At 35.1% G+C, this 20,769-nt stretch overlaps 1 protein-coding gene across 2 annotated transcripts; it reads left to right on the top strand.

Moving 5' to 3' along the window:
- The first annotated feature begins 2,455 nt into the window (after nucleotides 1-2,455).
- Nucleotides 2,456-5,493, top strand: LOC131595696 (histone-lysine N-methyltransferase family member SUVH9-like). 2 transcript variants are annotated; one of them, XM_058868131.1, is made up of 2 exons: nucleotides 2,456-4,766; nucleotides 5,102-5,493. In XM_058868131.1, the coding sequence occupies exon 1, from the start codon at nucleotides 2,742-2,744 to the stop codon at nucleotides 4,740-4,742; it is 2,001 nt and encodes a 666-aa protein (XP_058724114.1). In that variant the 5' UTR covers nucleotides 2,456-2,741; the 3' UTR covers nucleotides 4,743-4,766; nucleotides 5,102-5,493. The 2 variants fall into 2 exon arrangements, with proteins under 2 accessions (XP_058724114.1, XP_058724113.1); XM_058868130.1 differs by having other exon boundaries at nucleotides 5,099-5,493.
- Nucleotides 5,494-20,769: the final 15,276 nt, after the last annotated feature.

Genomic DNA, 20,769 nt, shown 5'->3' with positions numbered 1-20,769 from the left:
AGGGCGAAAAAAGAGCAAGTTGGAATAATATCCTTTCACACTCTCAAGTATCTAATTGTGTGGTCGTATTTAACCCATAGTTGGATACTTGTCTCCTTCTATGGAGTACGATTAAACTTGTCATACTCTTTCTCAAACAAATTTTTTTGGATTCACACCCACCTGAAACCAACACAACAAGTCAAATGTGGCATCATGCCATGAGGGCGTAACTCAAAACCTTTTCATGAAAGGGCGTGTTATTTATATTCTATCGCAACACAGTTAACGCATAAGTCGTAACACCTAATGCTAGAATGTGAACATTAACGCTGTCCATAAAAAATACAAACACACGAGTATTTTCTAGACGAACTACGAAGCTCCGACTTCTTCATTGCACTATGAGGTTACGTAGGCATAGGGTTTAGGAAACCCTAGCGAGCACACTAACTGAAAACCTATTTTCCCCTAATTAAATTCGCTCTTAACAAGTAAACCCTAAACAACATCCCTACACCTAGAAAATTTGAAATGGTTCCCATTAAGTATGATAGAAGTGAGGGGTGCTAATACTTTCCCCTTGCATAACCGGTTCTCGAACCCCGATCTTGGTCACAAGGCCATCTTATCCTTCTTTTTAGGGTTTTCTCGATGCTTCCTTTTCCCTTTGGGATAAATAAAGTTCAATAGTGAATCTGTGTTTTTAGTCATAATAAGTATCACCATAACATTCATCGTTTGCACCACACAACATAATTCATCATTTAAATCATATTAGAATTAATTAAGCACCACTTATAAAATCAATCATAGACACCAAATAATACCCAACAACACTCGAATCAACACACAAGAACAAAACTAGAATCGAGACTCAATTCCATGCACCAGATCTTATTACGCTCGTTCTAGGTGCATGAAGAGTCACTCGTCACAGCAATGACGTCCGTCATCGACTCAAAAAAATTAAACTGTCACTAATGTGACTACCAGTTCCACAAGAATAGCCTGGGTTCTATGAATCCACACACATCATGGATATGATGCCCATCATCGACCCAAAGACGCATGACGACCTGATCTTCACGCTGGTGACGCTTGTCTCCAAACATCAACAATGTCATGATTTCATCACAACTCTAAAACATAAATTATGCACATATAATGGTATGGTACACGAAATTTCACTAAATTTAGCATTCAACAAAAATTATAATAACAAAAATTAAAATCATGTATTATAACACCCAATCCTATATTTTGATATCCCTCCGAATATATTTATAAAGGAAACTTTATTTAAAAAAATCAATGTATTAAGTATGTTTAATAGACTACTTATAGTAATAATTCAATAAATTATAAAAAAAAAAGAAGTAAATTTTCCCTTATAAATAAAACCAGAAAAAAATATTATTTAAGTATTAAAATATCAATTAATTTTAAGAAAATTATCGTATAAAATATTAATATTTTAGAAGATTTTTTCAGGAGTTTAACATCATAAGATATTTTTTTCTCATAATCGAGAAGATAATATAGTATAAATGATGCTCGCTCTATTTTTTATTATAAGTCCTTTTAAGAAAAAAGTTGTTCCACAATATAAGCCCTAATACTATTTTTTATATTATAGTCTTAAGTATTATTATCTTCTTTTCGTTTAATTATGAAAATTTATCTATCACATACTATTAATAAAGAACAAATTTGTTAACTCCTTCCAATTTCTTCTTTTTCATAAAATCATTATTATATTACCTAATAAGTGTGAAAAGTGTAAAACGACTTACTATAATTATAATAAAAAAAACCATGGATATACCATTTATTCTATGCAATTTTAATAATAAAATTAAATATTTTATTAAATAAATTTAATTTAATGTTGTACAAAGACATTCATGATACACGTTTAAATTTACTATATTAATGAAATTCTAGTTATTAAAAAAATAAAAAAAGTTATTGTCTATTTTCTAAATGTAATTTATTATTCTTTTTTCTCGTATCAAATTCGAAATTCAATTTGATCCATTAACTTTAAGAAAATTTACATCAATTCCTTAATCATTCAAAACATTATGAAAAAGTATTAATTCCGAACAAATTAACATATTAGACAAAAAAATATTAATTCTGAACGGATTAATATATTAGACAAAAAAAAGTATTGATTTCGAACAAATTAACATATTAGACAAAAAAATTCTTATTAATTCCGAACGGATTAACATATTAGACCAAAAAAATACCGATCCCAAATTGATTAACATATTAGACAAAAAAAATTAAACCTTAATAAAAAAGTTTTTTAATCAATTTAAAAAAATGTCCCAGTCCATATCTTGTGTCTTATTCATTCACATAAAAAATTGATAAAAAATTGATAAAAAATCATAAGAAAACCTTTAAAGAAAATGAAAAATAAAAGAAAAAAAGCAATCATCTTTCTTAATACTGCTCTTTGTCATCATCAGTTGAAAGAGTTTTGAAGCCGAGAAACCAATTTAGGTAAAAAGGACAACATAGTCACGCATCTCTCATCATAATATTTTTCCTACTTGAGAAAAAATAACCTTAAACAACATCACAACTTGGTAACTCAAACACGACAACACCATTATAAATACCAATTGTCTTGTCTCTTCCATTTCCATTTTCATTTCATGTTCTTTGAAATCCAATGTTTGTAATTCATACATTTTCATTTTTTCTTCAATTCGTAGCTTAAAAAAACCAATAATAACAACAACAACATGGATTCTCAAGACCCTGACCTTACTACACCTCCACCTGGTTTCTCTGGCTCAGCTCCATTGCTAACTCCGAAGCAAGAGCCTTGTGACGAACCACCTCAACAGGAACAACATCAACAACCACAGCAAGAACCAAACCTGAATGATGTTCTGAACCTCAATCTTAACCTAAATCTTAACCTTGATGATATTTATGAAGAACAAATCCTATCCGAAGGGTTTTCCAACTTTAACCTTATCTCAGAGGCTTACCGAACCGGGCTCACTACAGGTATTCAACAACTCGAAAACGACATCATTGATGTTGTTGATGATGCTTATGATCCTAATTCACGCGCCATCGTTCCGCTTCCGGTTCCGGTTCCCGAGGTGCGTCAGAGTTACGACAACAATGCTCCGGGGGCTGGGGAAGTTGCGGCGCAGAGGATTCAACGGCGTCATAAGGAGCTTGTTCGTGTGGCGGATCTTGATTTAGCGGACCAACGTCAGTTTCGGGACATGGTGAGAAGGACGAGGATGGTTTATGATTCGCTTCGCGTTTCGGCTTTGATTAAAGAGGAGAAGAGAGGTGATGTTCGTAGACTGAGAAACGATCTTAAAGCCTCTTCCTTGATGAGGACCAGGGATTTGTGGATGAATCGTGATAAGAGAATTGTTGGACCGATTCCGGGTATTTTTATAGGTGATGTGTTTCTTTATAGAATGGAGTTAGTTGTGATTGGTTTACATGGTCAATCGCAAGCTGGAATTGATTATTTGCCTGGTAGTATGAGTTCAAATGGCGAACCGATTGCTACTAGTGTGATTGTTTCTGGTGGATATGAGGATGACGTGGATCAAGGCGATGTTATTATCTATTCTGGTCATGGTGGTCAGGATAAGAATTTGAGGCAGGTTTTTCATCAGAAGTTGGAAGGCGGGAACCTTGCGATGGAGAGAAGTATGCATTATGGGATTGAAGTTAGGGTTATTCGCGGTGTTCGGGTTGAGAGTTCATCTTCTGCTTCTGGTAAGGTTTATGTTTATGATGGCTTGTATAGGATTGTTGAATATTGGTTTGATGTTGGTAAGTCTGGTTTTGGTGTTTATAAGTTTAAGTTATGGAGGATTGCTGGTCAAGCTAAGATGGGTAGTGTGATTCTTAAGGATGCTCTGATGTTGAGGAGGGATCCTTTGTTTTTTAAACCTATGTGGGTTTTTTCTCTTGATATCTCGAATCGGAGCGAAAACGTTAGTGTAAGGCTTTTTAATGATATTGATAGGATTAATGATCCGATGTGTTTTCAGTATCTTCCAAGGGCTATGTTTCCGTCGTTTGTGTTTCATCACAATGAGAGGGTGACGGGTTGTGAGTGCGTGAATGGTTGCGTCGAAGGATGCTTTTGTTTCAAGAAGAATGGAAATGAGTTTCCTTATAGTCAAAGTGGGCTTCTCTTGAAAGGAAGACCGTTAGTCTTTGAATGCGGTCCTTATTGTAGATGCCCGCCTCATTGTCGTAATCGTGTTACACAAAAAGGGATGAAAAATAGGTTGGAAGTGTTTAGATCTAAGGAGACTGGTTGGGGAGTCAGGTCTTTAGATCTTATTCAAGCTGGCGCTTTTATCTGTGAATACACCGGGGTTGTTTTGACTAGGAAGCAAGCACAAATTTTGATCATGAATGGTGATTCATTGATATATCCGAATCGGTTTTCAAATAGGTGGGAAGAATGGGGGGATTTATCTCTGGTAAACCCTAGTTATAAGCGCCCGACGTATCCATCAAATCCTCCTTTAAATTTTGCTCTGGATGTGTCAAAAATGAGGAATGTTGCTTGCTACATGAGTCATAGCTCAACTCCCAATGTGTTGGTTCAGTTTGTCCTATATGATCACAATAATTTGATGTTCCCTCACCTTATGCTATTTGCAATGGAAAACATCCCTCCGATGAGAGAGTTCAGCCTTGATTATGGAGTAACTGATGACGAGTTGACTGGTAAGCTCGCTATATGTAATTGAATATTTTGGGCGCCATACATTAAGGTAAAGTCAACTCCTTTCATTTGCTTGTTTATTTTTACCTTATCTTGCATGTGATCTCATCGTACTTTACTTTCATGCATGCTTTAAACGTATTACTCATTAAAACTACTATGCATGTTGGTCTTCATTATAGCGAGATGTGTTTAATATCTTATTGACTGCTTTGCTAACTGATTATTATCAAGTGAGAATGCATTTTTTATATGAGAATGAGAAGAAGAAATCCTAACCGTTAATTCTAAATGTATGGTTTAGATTAAAACATCACTTTAAGAACTCATATGCCTCTCTATCTCACTCTTGCCTCTGTTCATTTTGTTCATTCGATGCAGCAGCCTTCACGCACCAACAAGGAAACAAAGACAATTCTCCGTGGTGTCTCTTACGATTCTTATTCTCATTCCCATAATAAATCTTCTACTAGAGGCCTCTATAAGCCAAGTCATCACAAATTTGGAGCCGCAAACTTCTGATTTTAATCGCGTGTCTTGCGATTCTTCATCCCATTCCCATAATAGATCTTGTACCTGAGACCTTTGTAAGCCAAGTCATCACAAACCTGGAGCCGCAAACTTTTGGTTTTAATCGATACAAATCCGGTGTTGGATTGATTATGTAAATGGGAATTTTATTTTATTTTTAGATTTTTATATCTTAAGGGAACAATGACCTTTTTTAAGTAAGCGGTAAAATATTAGTGTCTCTAATTATTTTCTTTATATGCTAGAAATTCAAGGACGTTTCACAGTTAAAATTAAAAAAATAAATAAATTTAGCATGTATTTAAAAAGAAATACACTTATGTAGTTAAATGTGCATCCGTTGACACCAGATGTCAAATTTAACATACTTACACCTTGAATAACTCTTTATAAAAGATGAAGTAAGTCAATCTGACCTTTTATGTCGTTTAATATATAAACCTTTCATGCCGTTTAATCGGCTTTGAACATCCGGATATATTTGCTTGTTGTTTTTCGTTTAAAAGTTAGTTGGTAGTGTTTACGGCATGGTTTTAAATTGCAGTTCGCAGCTGCAATATTGCTGATGTGATAATCACCGCAACCGCATTGGGCCGCAACTGCAGTGTGATTTAAAATCATGCATCCTACATTAGGAACCGCATCAGACAACTTCGCACAAGTTTTTTTCCAAGTATTTTCATCAAAATTTAAAATTTAGAACCCAAAACTCAATTTAGTTTTGAAAAATCTTACAATAAGTGTTTTTTAACGGTGTATTTCAAGCTTTTTTCAATCAAAATTTTCACGTTGCAACGACCGCAATTACATCACCCGTGGCCATATCCTTATTCGCAGCCACAATTTAAAACCATGTTTTACTGGTCATTTATTGTTTATTGGTACTATTTTATTGAATCTACTTTTTTAAAGCTTAACCTTTCCTTTCATGACATGCCCTTTTTTTGTCCAGCTTTTAATCAAAATAATTCATTTTATTTATTTCATACCGTATCGCATATTACATTATGGCAATTCTCTAATTTAACCATTATGTCTTTCCTTTTCAAAGTTGCATAATATGTTAAAGCTTGCAACCACTAATTCTTTAATTTAAATTTCCTTAAAAGATAACAGACTACTTGCACGGCAGTCAACTTGAGAGTTTAAAAAAACTTGTGATGATCCATAGGCTTGCCTTATAGTATAAAATATAACATTAAAAACACATAAAGCTGTGAAGCACGGCGATTCCATTTTAGATAGAGTATCAATATTGGATACGTACTGGGTACACGGCTATTCCATTTTAGAATTCCATTTTAGATAGAGTATCGATACTGGATACGTACTGGGTACCGATACGCATATGGTACGCACCGAAGTCATGCTAATTTTTTAACTTTATTTTTATGTTGGTACATTAACTGGTACACATTTGGTACCCTATACCGAACATTTTTAATTTTTTTGGATGATATAAATTGAACTTTTTTTTATTGTATAAAAATTAGGTTATTTATTCTATTTATAAATTAAATAAACTGAAAGGAAAACCAATTGCATTGAAATTTCTTTCATCCCAAAGTTTTTCATCTTTTGCTGAAAATAGTTGGAGCACATATGAATTTATTCACTCATTGAAAACAAATGTCAATCCAATGAAGACAAAGAAATTATTGATACTTTTTTAAAAACACCGTACTCCATACCGGTACTCATATTAGGTGGTACTCATATTAGGTACGAGTACGCATCCGTACCTATGCAATGCAAGTTATAAGTCATAATTCCCGATGAACATAATAATAATAATAATAATAATAATAATAACACTGTAGTCAACTGTAGTCAACTCAGTGTTGCCAAATAGTGAGGATAGCGGCGTGATAGCATATCGATTTTGAAAGTCTGCTATAGAAACTGCAAACATTATCCTAGTTTGGCTATTATGGTTATAGTGTTTGTTGTTTCTGCTATAAACCTTTAAACCTTCACTATAAATATTTAGTATATTTTATTTTAAAAAAACTGTTATTTCCCTTGCTATTGTCGCTAAGAGACCATTTCCGTCCGTTTTAGTTTTCGATTAAGTCGGATTACGGTTTTATCGGATTTCGGTTTTGCTGGGTGGTTTCAAACTTTTGAGAGATGAAATAATTCAATATTACTCACATGAGTTAGTTCTTAGTTATGGTAAAAGATACCTGAGTTCGTGATCTTCGTCAGGAGCACACATTCGTCACCGCGAGGTAGGTGATTCCATCATCTTTTTCGCTTTTCTGGACATCATACCACAGATTAACACCCCCTGAACGTTTCCCCATGCTTGTTGATTGGTAACTTGAATCATCAACACTTAATTTGTGTATTAGGGTTTTTAGGTTTTCTGTAAGGCTTGGATTTAGGGATTATACGAGTAAATCTGAGAAAATTAAGTGGAGAGATATGGAGAGAAGGGATTGATACGAGGCTAGTGATGACCAATGGTGCCCAAAATTCACCCCTGATCCATTTTAGTAGCTTTGTTACAATAATTAAAATAAAACTTTGTTTTCTAGATTTTTTTAGAAGTCCTTTTCTAGAGACTCTTGATAATTTCTTGGTCAATTCTAATTGCATTTTTTTCTCTCCACATAATAATACAAAAATATTTTAATTTAGTTAAGTTCTTCTTGGCTAATTTTTTATTAGAAATTTTGAACTCTTTTTAGGTTCTTTTAGCACTTTAATGTTGCACCATTCTCAATCATGTTTGCATCTTACTTTTGGTCATTTTTCGGCACTATTTTAGTATCAATTGTTGCCTTAATTTTGAGGCATTTATTTTGGTTACTTGGCTTAAATTTTGAGCATGATAAATAGATGCACTATTTTAGTATCAATTGTTGCCTTAATTTTGAGGCATTTATTTTGGTTACTTGGCTTAAATTTTGAGCATGATAAATAGATGAATGTTTGATCTTGATTCTTAGAATAATTCCTTTTAATTCTTGTTCCTAAATAAAATGATGATAAAAATGTCTTTAGATCATTTACATGATTTTAGGGATCTTAGGTGTTTTCTTAATCAATTTCTTGTTAACTTTTTGTGCCATCTCATGCATCATTCTAACATCTTTACTTTGGTGGTGAGGACCTTGATGCACTTTGGACTATTCTTTTAGATATTACACAAATTGTTGTAATAATTATACCTTAATCGTTTTATTTTCGCTTTACAGTTTCTTGAATATTGTAATAACTTAGTGTGCTCCACCCCCTAAAGTGGGTCAAAATGCTCCCCTCCCCAAAAGACATGTAATAACTTAGAATTTATTGTTTTCTCGCTTGTATGACTTGTATTCCTTGTATGTTGAAAAAGATAAAACCAAACAAATTGAAAACAATTTCAAAAACAAAGAAAAAACAAAGTTTGATCTAACGTCAAGCTATTTTTCAAAAAATTCATTGAACTTCTTTCTTCCACCCCACTTCTTTAGGGTTTCCACATCCCTTCCATAGTTTGAATGCTTAGGCTTTGCAATCAGCCTCCAACAAAATTCATCACTACTCCACCATCTAAAACAAAAAAAAGCCTTGTATGTTCTTTACCCGTAAGTCGAGTGCTTAGGTCTCGCAATCGACATACCTTTAACCAATTCACCCCCTTTCACTTTACTCCATGCATTTCATTCATCTTCATTCATTCTTCAAATAAGACTAAAACCTTGGTCCTTGTACCAAGTTCCATTTTCGAACCCTTTTTCTAATACTTCTCAAAACACCTAAAAAATAAAACGAGTTTAATTCGATCCTCATAGGGCAAAAAACGATCAAGTTGGGATAAAATATCATTTCACACTCTCAAGTATCTAATTGTGTGGTCGTATTTAACCCATAGTTGGATACTTGTCTCCTTCTAAGGAGTACGATTAAACTTGTCATACTCGTTCTCAAACAATTTTTTTTGGATTTACAACCACCTAAAACCATTTCATGAAAGGGTGTGTTATTTCTATTCTATTGCAACACAGTTAATGCATAAGTCGTAACACCTAATGCTAGAATGTGAACGTTAACACTGTCCATAAACAATACAAACACACAAGTATTTTCTAGACGAACAACGAAGCTCTGACTTCTTCATTGCACTATGAGGATTCATAGCGATAGGATTTAAGAAACCCTAGCGAGCACACTAACTGAAAACCTATTTTCCCCCTAATTAAATTTGCCCTTAACAGCAAGTAAACCCTAAACAACATTCTTACACCTAGAACAATTGAAATGGTTCCCGTTGAGTTTGATAGAAGTGAGGGGGTGCTAATACCTTCCCCCTTGTATAACCGGTTCTCGAACCCCTTTCTTGGTCACAAGGCCATCTTATCATTCTTTTTTAGGGTTTTCTCGATGCTTCCTTTTCCCTTTGGGATAAATAAAGTTCGATAGTGAATATGTGTTTTTCGCGTGGCGACAAACACCTTACCACTTTTTTAGAAAAAGCCTTGTTACACAAACCATACTTCTAAGCCCTAACAACCGACAGCCCACCACTAGGGCACTTATGGAAGCATTAAAATCATCGCATAAATCATGATCATGCATTACTTTTGTCGCTTCACTCATTGCATGCATCTAGCATACTCCCAGAGCATGAAGACTCGCAAAACAAGCATATAGAAACCAACAACCATCGTCATTGACAATTCCAAAACCCAATTTTCAAAAGCAACTTTCCAAAGGCCCTGCTTAACTCTTCACTGAAAGAAAATAAGCACTATTTTTAAAAAAAAATATGATCGTCCACCGACAAATTATTCACAAAAATATCAAGACATCACATTCATGCATCATACCACGCACAACATATCCATGAAAGTGGAACATTATGCCATACGTAACAAAACATAAATATTTAAGGTGTCACAGCAAAAACCCTTCAACAATTAGAAAACATTTAGTAACATGCAATGGAATAATAAAGAACATACAGTACTTGTCATCACACGCTCGCCATACATTAGGCTCATTGTGGTGAAAACATTATCAAATCAAATAATGACCACATATCGACTCTAGAATTTAGTCTCATAACGATATAACTTTCATGACGTAATCAAAAGAGAGTTGTATTGTTCAACTCTCAACAACCTCAAAATTTCAATAAACAAAGTATTAAACTTCAACAAAATCACAATAAACAAAAACAGATGTTCCTAGCCCCGATGTTACACAATAAGAGCATAACTTCTAGAATAGTAACGAAACTAAACGGAAATAACTCCAACGAGCTATCTTCCACTCACAACAACAACTTATAATCCTAGTTATCTGCGAGATGTCCATGGTGGACAACATTAAAGAAAAGAGGGGTGAGAATACACTTCCATAATTTAGCAGTGTAAACAAGAAACGATAGAATGTCACATAACAACAAGTACATACGCTAATCATAACAACATCAACACATCAAGTATTCTCATCCAAAAAACACATCACTAATGATCATTCACAAATACAACACTGACGCAAATGTACTCAACGACTGACTCAACATACATGTGGTACCAATATAAACACTCAGGTTTATCTAGCTCTTGATTCCCTCTCTAGAACCATAGAACACCAAAATCGCTACCATCACCATAAATAACACTTCAATGACTCCTATCAGACCCAGCTACTCGATCTTGATCCACATCATAGGACCAGAGCACAAAAAAACTGAATATAAGTTCGTACACCATGAATGCATGACTCAACAACATGCACTTAAACACATGTCTTATGGCCCTTTTTTGACCGTGCATATCAACACACAACAAAATTTAGTCATAAAAAATATCACCATAACATTCATCGTTTGCACCACACAACATAATTCATCATTTAAATCATATTAGAATTAATTAAGCACTACTTATAAAACTAATCGTAGACACCAAATAATACCCAACAACACTCGAATCATCACACAACAACAAAACTAGAATCGAGACTCAATTCCATGCACCAGAGCTTATTACGCTCGTTCTGGATACATGAAGAGTCACTCATCACAGCAATGACGCCCGTCATCGACTCAAAAAAATCAAACTGTCACTAATGTGACTACCGGTTCCACAAGCATAGCTTGGGTTCTACGACTCCCCACGCGTCATGGAGGTGATACCCATCATCGACCCAAAGGTGCATGACGACATGATCTTCACGCTGGTTACGCTTGTCACCTGCTTAAGAAAATGCATAAACGCGATTTCTGCCATTGGACCCTTATGGAAGCTCCAATTTTTTATTCTAATTTAATATCACTAATTTAATAGTGTTTTTTTATAAAGCGCTATGAAAATTTTCCAACAGATAAGTATAATAGCGCTTTTCTTAAAACTGATATTATAAGATATTAATAACAACGAAAAGAAAAATTACACATATGTTTGATAGCGCTTTTATGTGAAACGCTAATAAAGAGGTACCCATGTAATAGCGCTTATCTAAAAAGTGCTATTATAAAGCTTTCAACAAAAGTATTAAAATATGATGCACGACTTGAAAGTCGTCAGTTCGACCCACACCCACGCCATTTTTTATTTTAGTGTAAAAAAAAAACGTTTTTAAATGATATCTCCTTTTACTTTTAAAAATATATAATAAAAAATATTGTTCATCTTTTTTCTCTCCTTTTAACTTAACTATCACCTTCACCATCCCTCGTCCAACTGAGTTCTCTCACATTCTCCCTCTCTTTCATTTCATCAGACTCAAAAACTCACTCTCACCCCACCTTCAATGAACCGTCCTTCGTTTTTCCTCCAAATCTAGGGTTAAAATTTCAATTGTAACGTCACTTCTTCCAACCTTCTTTGCAAAATCATTGATCTTCTCCGCGAGTTTACCACTGTGATACGGTAAACACAATCTCCATTGTTTCCACATTATAGAGGGCCTTGATACTACCTTGGACTAGTAAGTCTTTCTACCCATCTCAAATCCCAATTGAAATTAGTTTTTGAAATTCACAAGTTTTTCTAATTAGGGTTTTTGTATAAAGGGGAAGAAATTGTGAGGTTGACCCATGAGAGACTTTGGAGGATCTCACTCTCACTTTCTTCGTTCACTTTGGATGTCTCATTTAGTTTTGATTAAGTAAGGAAGTCTTGGACTGATGTGTCTAAGCAGGTTGTAATCAGGTTCTGATTAGTGAAAATATCTTGTGGGACAAGAGGATTGGATTATTCTCGTTATTGAGGAACCATGATACTTTCTGTGTGTGCTTTTATTTGTTGGTTATGTGCTTTAAATCTTTCCGCTTCTATTTACTCTTGCTCATAATCTGAACTTGGTTAGATTCAGATGATGTTGTTCTAAGAAGCAAAATATTACTAGATACACAACTCAACCCCTCCTTCTTGTGTATTTTTCTCACCTTCAATCCTTATTGCTCTGGTCCCGTTCATGATATTCTTCGTGCTCTAGCACTGGCCATGATATATCTTTGTGATCTAGCACTGTCCATGATACCTTTTGCTTTGGAACCATCCATGATACTTTTTATTTTCTCTAGTCTCATCCATGATATTCCCTGGCACTGTCCATGACTCCTTTTGCTCTGGCACCTGTTGTAGCAGCAAGGCGGCAAGCAAAAAGTAATAGGTTTATTATTACCTAGGTGATATAGGTTATATCGTATCGTCTCCATAGGAATTAGTGAGAGGGAAAAACTACCGTTCAACGGTTTCAATCCTTCTAAGTTTGGTTTTGAGTGCAGAAGGTAAAATGTGGGAAAAGTAAATAAAAGCAAATAAACAATCTATTGCAGCTCAAGAGAATTCACTATGGAATCGTATTTCATTATACCAATCAAATAGTTAAATATGAAGATCTATCATACTACACCTACAATACGCGTCAAAATCACCAACCATCGCTCAAGACGTACAATAATAGAGGTTATGTCTACTGCAAAGTTGCGGACAATGATATCACTCGCGTCGGTGATTTCCCAACCGACACAAACAACACAGAGGCATTAAGCTCCGACACCCACGAAGATTATCATCCCTAAATCTATGTCTAGAGTTTAGAAACTAATAGATATAATCCTTAATCAAGATTCATGATGTCTATTTCTACAACAACACAAATCCGAAGCAATTAAGAAAAAAGATCAAGAACAACATCGATAATGATTTGTAAAGCAAATATAAATACAATCCCAAGATCTAAAAATGTACACACAAGAAGAGAAAAACATACTTACAACACCCACCGTTGGAATGGGTTACAAGGAAGAAGGAGAACAAGCGGGAACTTCTCACATTGTTGGCGCAATTATAGAAAACCTGCGGCCAATCGACATGATGAACCACCCGATGATGTTGCTAGAACCTCTAAACTACAAAGAATGGATCAGAGCTCAACTTTGTCAAAGAAGAGATGATAAAAAACCTAAAAAATTTGTTTTATTTTATTTATACAAAATCTGAAAACGCAGAGCGCGCGATGCGCCCTCCAGAATGCCAAAATTTATTCTTTTGCTCCTAGGCTGCATGATGCGCCCTCTGTGTGTGCTACACGCCCACACTAGAACTTATTTTCTTCCACAAACGCGCGTTTGAAGCCGCGTCTTTGACACTTTATTGCTCATGCTCCAAATACGCATCAATACCTACAAAATCAATGGAAAACTATCAAACGGTACACAAGTACACAAAAATTCGATTAAATACAATTTATACACATCTATACAAAAAGTTGGATTTTATTCAAAGAATACAATACAAAAGAATTGATAAGTGCCACAAAACAATAGTGGAAATAACGATATTTTGGCACTTATCAAACTCTCCCCAACTTGAACTTGTTTGTCCCTAAACAAGCAACATACAACTCAAAGAAACAAAAGTGATAAATCAAATAATCATGAATCGACAAGTTTTGAAAACGGAAAACAAATACAATGGTTCAAATGAAAAACAGTACACACAAAGTAAACACTTACCACTAAACTACAACGATAACATAAACACGAAACAAATGCCAAATACAAAAATCATGTCAAATATTCTAAACAACACTAGTTCAATCATGAATCACGCCTAGCAAAAATTCATCGGTAGATGAAAAATACACAAAAGTGGGGTATTTTGACTCATCCGCAACCTTGCAAACAAGAGACTAAATTACGCAATCATTCAAAAATCATGTTGAAAACATAAAAGCAAGAATCACAAGGACTTTCGAGGTTGTAGCATGGTCATGTGAACAAACAGGGGATGATTCCTAAGGCTAATCGAAACAAAAACTTGCCTAAACCTAAGAGAGTGATCGATTCACCAAAGATTCAAACACAAAATTCCAATCAAACTTTCTCATTAACCCAATTCCACACCAAAGCACCATACTTAATTATTTGCACAATTATTCTAACTCTTTTTTTCAATGTTTTTTTCTTTCTTTTTCTTTTCTTTCTTGTTCAGAGTTTTTTCTTTTTTCACATTTATTTTCAACCTCATAGAAACAACCAAATAAGTAGCAACCATTTCTCTCCCCAACTTGAATTCAACCAGCATCAAAGTGTGAATACTCCCTACTTTTTAAGGCAAGGTAAAAATTCAAACCAAAAATCAAGGTCAAGGGTTCAAGAAAACAAATAATCAACATCCATACAAAAAGGAGAAGCAAACACTCATAGACAGACATTTAGCAAAAACAATATTGACGTTGACGAAAAGGCTCAAAAAGGATACTAATGATCACACACACTCACAAGGTGAATTGGCTATTTGGCTAAGTAGTTGTGCTCAAAATGAAACAAAAATGACTTGATCCTTTTCATGCTATCATATAGTCAAGATAAACAAAAGATTAAGCATAATAAAATCCAGTTAAAGCAAGAGTTATGGTCTCTAACATATGTGAACAATGGAAAGCTATCTCACAAAAAGGGTAGGAACTAAAGTGATTCACAAACGAACAAGTATACGAAAGAATGAATGACATAGAAATTGTAAAAAGCCTAAGTAACATGAATATGCTAAAGTATAGAAAGCGATTATAAACACATACCTTATACGTGTAAAAAACTTTAACAAAATCATTACCATGCATTCGCAAGTTGAAACGATCAAACTTGATAAATCACCTCAATATTCTCAAGCTATTCAAAACAAACTCAAAGACAAACACAAACGTGAACACAACACATACTAAAAGACCGGATGAAATTGTCTAAAAAAATTTTAAAATGAAGATATGAAATTTAAGAACTAGTCTGAGTTAAATTTGTTTATACAATTGCATTCAAGTACCTAAACTACAACTAAACCACATTGGTGGAGTGGGAAAACGGAAGCCAAGTGAAACAAAAAAAAGTCACTGGCTGAAAGTAGCTGTTGATGTTCTGCTATGTAGAATTGTCTTATTGGCATCCATGCTTGGCTAAAACATAATAGCAGCTGAAAGTAATATTGTATAAGTCTTGCAAATATGAAAAGAACAAAACAGGTACTAAAGCAAGATGTTATATGGAATGTCATGACTTCAACCATGACATCGCGCCTGCAGAACCGAGGAAGAAAGATTCAGTTTGGTTTAAAACAGAGACAGAATATTCTATGAATGTTGTGTAATCATATGTGGCGCGTAATTAAAGGTCAAAGAATCAAGTTAGAATATTGAAGAATCAAATCTGAAGATTGAAGATTCAACGGTTTCTAATTTAGGAGATAAATTAGGAAACTTATGATTAAAGACCTTATTTGTAGCAGAATATTTTCTGCATATTTGTAACATCCAGAGTGCTGCGATTTGTAAGCCCAAGTCCAATTGGGATCAGGTTATAAAGAGAAACCTTTGTAACCTAATTTAGGTGTGCTAATAAACAGAGGTAGAAAGATGTAGTCTCTAGGGTTAGCCGTGTAGGTGAACCACCTAGAGTGTGGGATGGTCATTGATTTGTGCCTCAAAACCTGTAGGTGAGAGGTTTAGTGTAATCACTCAGAAGTTGTGAAGTAATGAGTGAGGATTTGTTCTTGAAGGAAGCTTGTAAGCAACTTCAAGTTGATATTGTGTTTGTTTATGTTTAGAGTTTTGGAAATTAGGCTGTCGATGCAGTGGCTGAGTTGTTGACTGCTAGACATCATTGCTATGATTGGGAGTGGAATGGAGATATTCCATATCTAGGGAGAGCTGTAGCGGCGAAAATCTGAGATCTAAGCCATGGAATTGACTCGACTCAATATTTCTTTTGAAATCGCCACCGCGCTTTATTTTTTCAAAGGAAAAGGGAAAAGAACGTAAAACCCAAAGTTTTGTTTTTAAAACAAGAAAGAGAACTCAGGTTCGGGTGTTGATTATACAAGGGGAAGGTTTTAAGAACCCCTCATATTTGTGGTACTCCACAGGAACCTTTTTGAAAATCTGTGTCGTGTGTGCTAAAAAGGGTTTGTTTTATTTTTAAAATAAGCTCGGCAAAGCGTTAAGCTTTGTGCCTACATACCTCCTCGGTGCAATGGAGAAGTCAGAGCTAATGTAGTTCCGCTTAAAAGGGAAAACATTTTTAAAACGAATAAACACTTTATCATCGTTGGAGAGAAATACTCAGCCATTGATCTTGAGCATGAGAACAAAGGAGTTCTTTGCATCGTAATGAAAGAAGGGCTCCAACTCGGATAAAATCGACGAGTATGCCACTAACTCTCTCACGCGGAAAAGATCTCGTTATATCAATCAATTTCAAAATCGTGGGGTATAACCACACGTTTCGACAATTAATAGTGTCTAAACTTTTGAAGAAAAAGAGGAAAAGGCCACTAAGGGCAAAAGATATTTTAAAGAAAACGTTTTGAAAATGATTGCAAACATAAGAAGGTTTTTGAAAAAGGGAGAAGATTTTGAAAATCTAAGAAATGGGAGGAGATGAAGAGGCTATCCTATTGCGTAAAATAAAAGCTAAGGAAAAGAACGGTCTAACCGAAATAAGAAGGCAACACTTGACATTGTGAGTCAAGGTAGATTTCCCATCCTTTGGAATATCAATACCAAACCAACACATTACCACTTGGGGATCCAGATGAACTTATTATCTTAGCACCATTTCGCATTAAGCACATTAATATTCTGACGAAAATCGGGCAGAGTAACGGCTGTTTTCGGGTAAAATCCTTATATCAATGCCTTGGAATTAACCATCAAGGGCTTTAAAGGAAATACCTGCACATACAAACAGACAACAATCCAATGCCAGACAGACAGAGTAACAACAGAATAAGGGTCCAGAGGTACTAAGTCCATAAGTCCGAATCTCCAAAATGCTAGGGATAGTAACCAATAGTCCAAAAGAGAGCCTTAAAAGTTTTTTAGATTTTTGTTGTTTATTAGTGTTTTAGCATAAAAGTAAAGTATGGCCCAAGTGGACAAAAAGAAAATAGCGGAAACATAAACATAGCGTCCAAATGGACAAAGAGAAAATAGCGGAATGTAAATATGATGAAATGATAAAATAAAGCGATAAAGCGAGAAATATAAAGAGCAATATAATAAAGTGCGGAAATTAAAGTCAATTGTTAGATGTTAAAGATAACCATCTTGAAACTTGTCAAGTATGTTATCAAAGTTAGTAATGAAGATCGATGGTGAGTGAAGGATGTACTCGGATTTAAATTCAATAGAAATTTATCAGAAGCTTGATAAAATCATAGCGACTACACGATAAACCTCCATAAGTCTTAAATCAACCGCATACAATTCTCTTCCATATTTGATCTTTTTGATTCGGGACACGAAATATTGTGCTATGTTAAGCAGATCGCCAAGTGATTTATGTAGAAATCACCCTACAACGAGGCCGGTCAAAACTTTATGTGCTAATGCATGCGAGAGAAGTGATGTGTAGATCACTCTCCGAAAGCAATACCGCACGAAAAGAAAAATGGTGAGTGATCTAGTCTTTACCAAGAATCCATAAGAATTCTCAAGGTATTAAGACTTTCATCGATCAAAATAAAGAGAAACCAAAAGATGGAACCACATTAAAAGCTCCTTTCATCCATAATTTCAATCACTTAATATTGCGGATTCAGATTCTCATCCTATCGACGCCCTAAGTCCATTGAAATTAGAGAGAAATTAGGCCTCTAACTTGTGATTCAAAGAAAATATCAAAAGAATGGAGTAGAAGATGAGTTAGAACCAAAAACAAGTCAAAAACCACAAAAACAAGCATTCTGCCCAGATGTAAATCGATTTGCACAGAGTGTAAATCGATTTGCATAACCCTGTTTTCAAATCTGCGCAGTTTTTCAGTTGTGTAAATCGATTTGCACCAGATGTAAATCGATTTGCACAACACAGTTTTCAAAAAAACAGCAAATCAAGAGAATAAAACTTGTTTAAACATAAAACCAAACACCTTGTGATCTTGGATCAATTTGTGCACGAAAATGTATCAAGTAAGCAAGCAAAACTCATCAATGTAGCACCAAAGGTGCATCAAGCATAAACAACAATGGATCACATCATGAATTATGGAATGGATCTAGAATTTTACCAAATCTTTCACAAACTTTGAATCTTCTTCAAGAACACACAACCACAAGCCTTGATCTCTCACAATTGATGAAGAAAAAGTAGTGTTTATGTTGAGGTTTAGCTCTAAATTAGTGAGGTTCAAGATGTGACTCACTAATTTGTGTGGAAGAAAAAGAGCTTTGAGAGAGGGGTTTGGAAGAGGTGAGGAGAGAAAGAGCAAGAGTTTTCTTGGCTATCAAAGCTTGAAAAATGAAGAGGGGAGTGCCTCAATTTATAGCACTTAGGCTTGGGAAATTTTGTGGCTTGGAGTTAGGATTGGAAAATAGAATTAGGCTTGGGAAAAGGATTTGGAGCCAAAAATGAAATCCAATGGTCTTGATGCAATCACATGAGGGTTTATGATTAAATGATGTAGATAATCAAATGTAAGAACTAAGTCATGCTTCCCATGCTTGCAAATGATGTCAACACTTCAAAAAGCTGAAATTTGCCTTCATTTTTCCAAATCCGTATTGGTGCAATCGATTTGCACCTTATGCAAATCTATTTACATAGCTAAAAAAGGCAAAATCTGGGGCAAAAACAGTTATGCAAATCGATTGCTGTCTTATGCAAATCGATTTGCACTGATGGCAGAAGCAAATCTGGTGCAGAATCAGTTGTGTAAATCGATTTACACCTTATGCAAATCGATTTGCACAGTGAAAAATGTTGAAAAATGCTCCTTTGATGGATATTTTGACTTGATACCTACAAAACACAAACATACAAAAGCACAAGGCAATATTTTTGGTATTTTGGTTAGTAAAACAATATATACAAGACTAAACATGGGTGCTCGATGATTCCCTTGCAGATGAATTGAGCACAACATCACAAGTAGAGTTCTAAGTTAAAACTTCTTGATTGATGATTGGTATGCAAATGATGTGTGATCTTAGGGTCAAAAATTGGGGTATGACAGATGCCCCTATTTAAGTTTCTTCGATTCGGAGATACGATGATTGGAAATCTTCGTTTTGACGAAATCGAAGAGACTTAAATATATAAAACACAATTTTTGAACCTAAGATGCTATGCAATGTTTAATGAATGCTTACGATGTGGATAAAACACGACAACACCGGGGAGGAAAAGAAACTCCACTGGGGAAACAAATGTCTTGCGGGCAGAACTCCACTGGGGAAGGCAAGACTTTGTTGGAGAGACGAAACTTTGGTGGAAAAAGAAACTTCTCTGGGGAAAACATTTCGCACCAGAGAGGTTAAAGCAATCACCTTTTGCTGGAGATGATAAAGGGGGCATCCTCTTTCATTGGGGATGAGAAAATATGCATCCTGAATCAGAATGTCAATCTTCCGTTAACAGAAAACATACCATCGTACCACTGATGATATGAAGACATGTACCGCCGTACCACTGACGATAACACATACCAATGTTCCACTGAAGGTATGAAGAAGTATACCACCGTACCACTGATGATATAAAAAAGAGATAATTCATCGACGTACCACTGACGATGAAAGAAATGTACCGCCGTACCACTGACGATAACACATACCAACGTTCCACTGAAGGCATGAAGAGGTATACCATCGTACCACTGATGATATAAAAAGAGATGATTCATCGACGTACCACTGACGATGAAAGAGATGATTCATCGACGTACCACTGACGATGAAAGAGATGTACCGCCGTACCACTGACGATAACACATACCAACGTTCCACTGAAGGCATGAAGAGATATACCACCGTACCACTAATGATATAAAAAGAGATAATTCATCGACGTACCACTGACGATGAAAAGATGTACCGCCGTACCACTGACAATAACACATACCAACGTTCCACTGAAGGTATGAAGAGATATACCACCGTACCACTGATGATATAAAAAGGGATAATTCATCGACGTACCACTGACGATGAAGAGATGTACCGCCGTACCACTGACAATAACACATACCAACGTTCCACTGAAGGTATTAAAGAGATATACCACCGTACCACTGATGATAT

This window comes from Vicia villosa, linkage group LG4 (genome assembly GCF_029867415.1).
Source record: "Vicia villosa cultivar HV-30 ecotype Madison, WI linkage group LG4, Vvil1.0, whole genome shotgun sequence".
NCBI lineage: Eukaryota > Viridiplantae > Streptophyta > Magnoliopsida > Fabales > Fabaceae > Vicia > Vicia villosa.
Note: the sequence above shows the minus strand (reverse complement) of the source record. Positions and strands in the feature narration are given on the sequence as shown.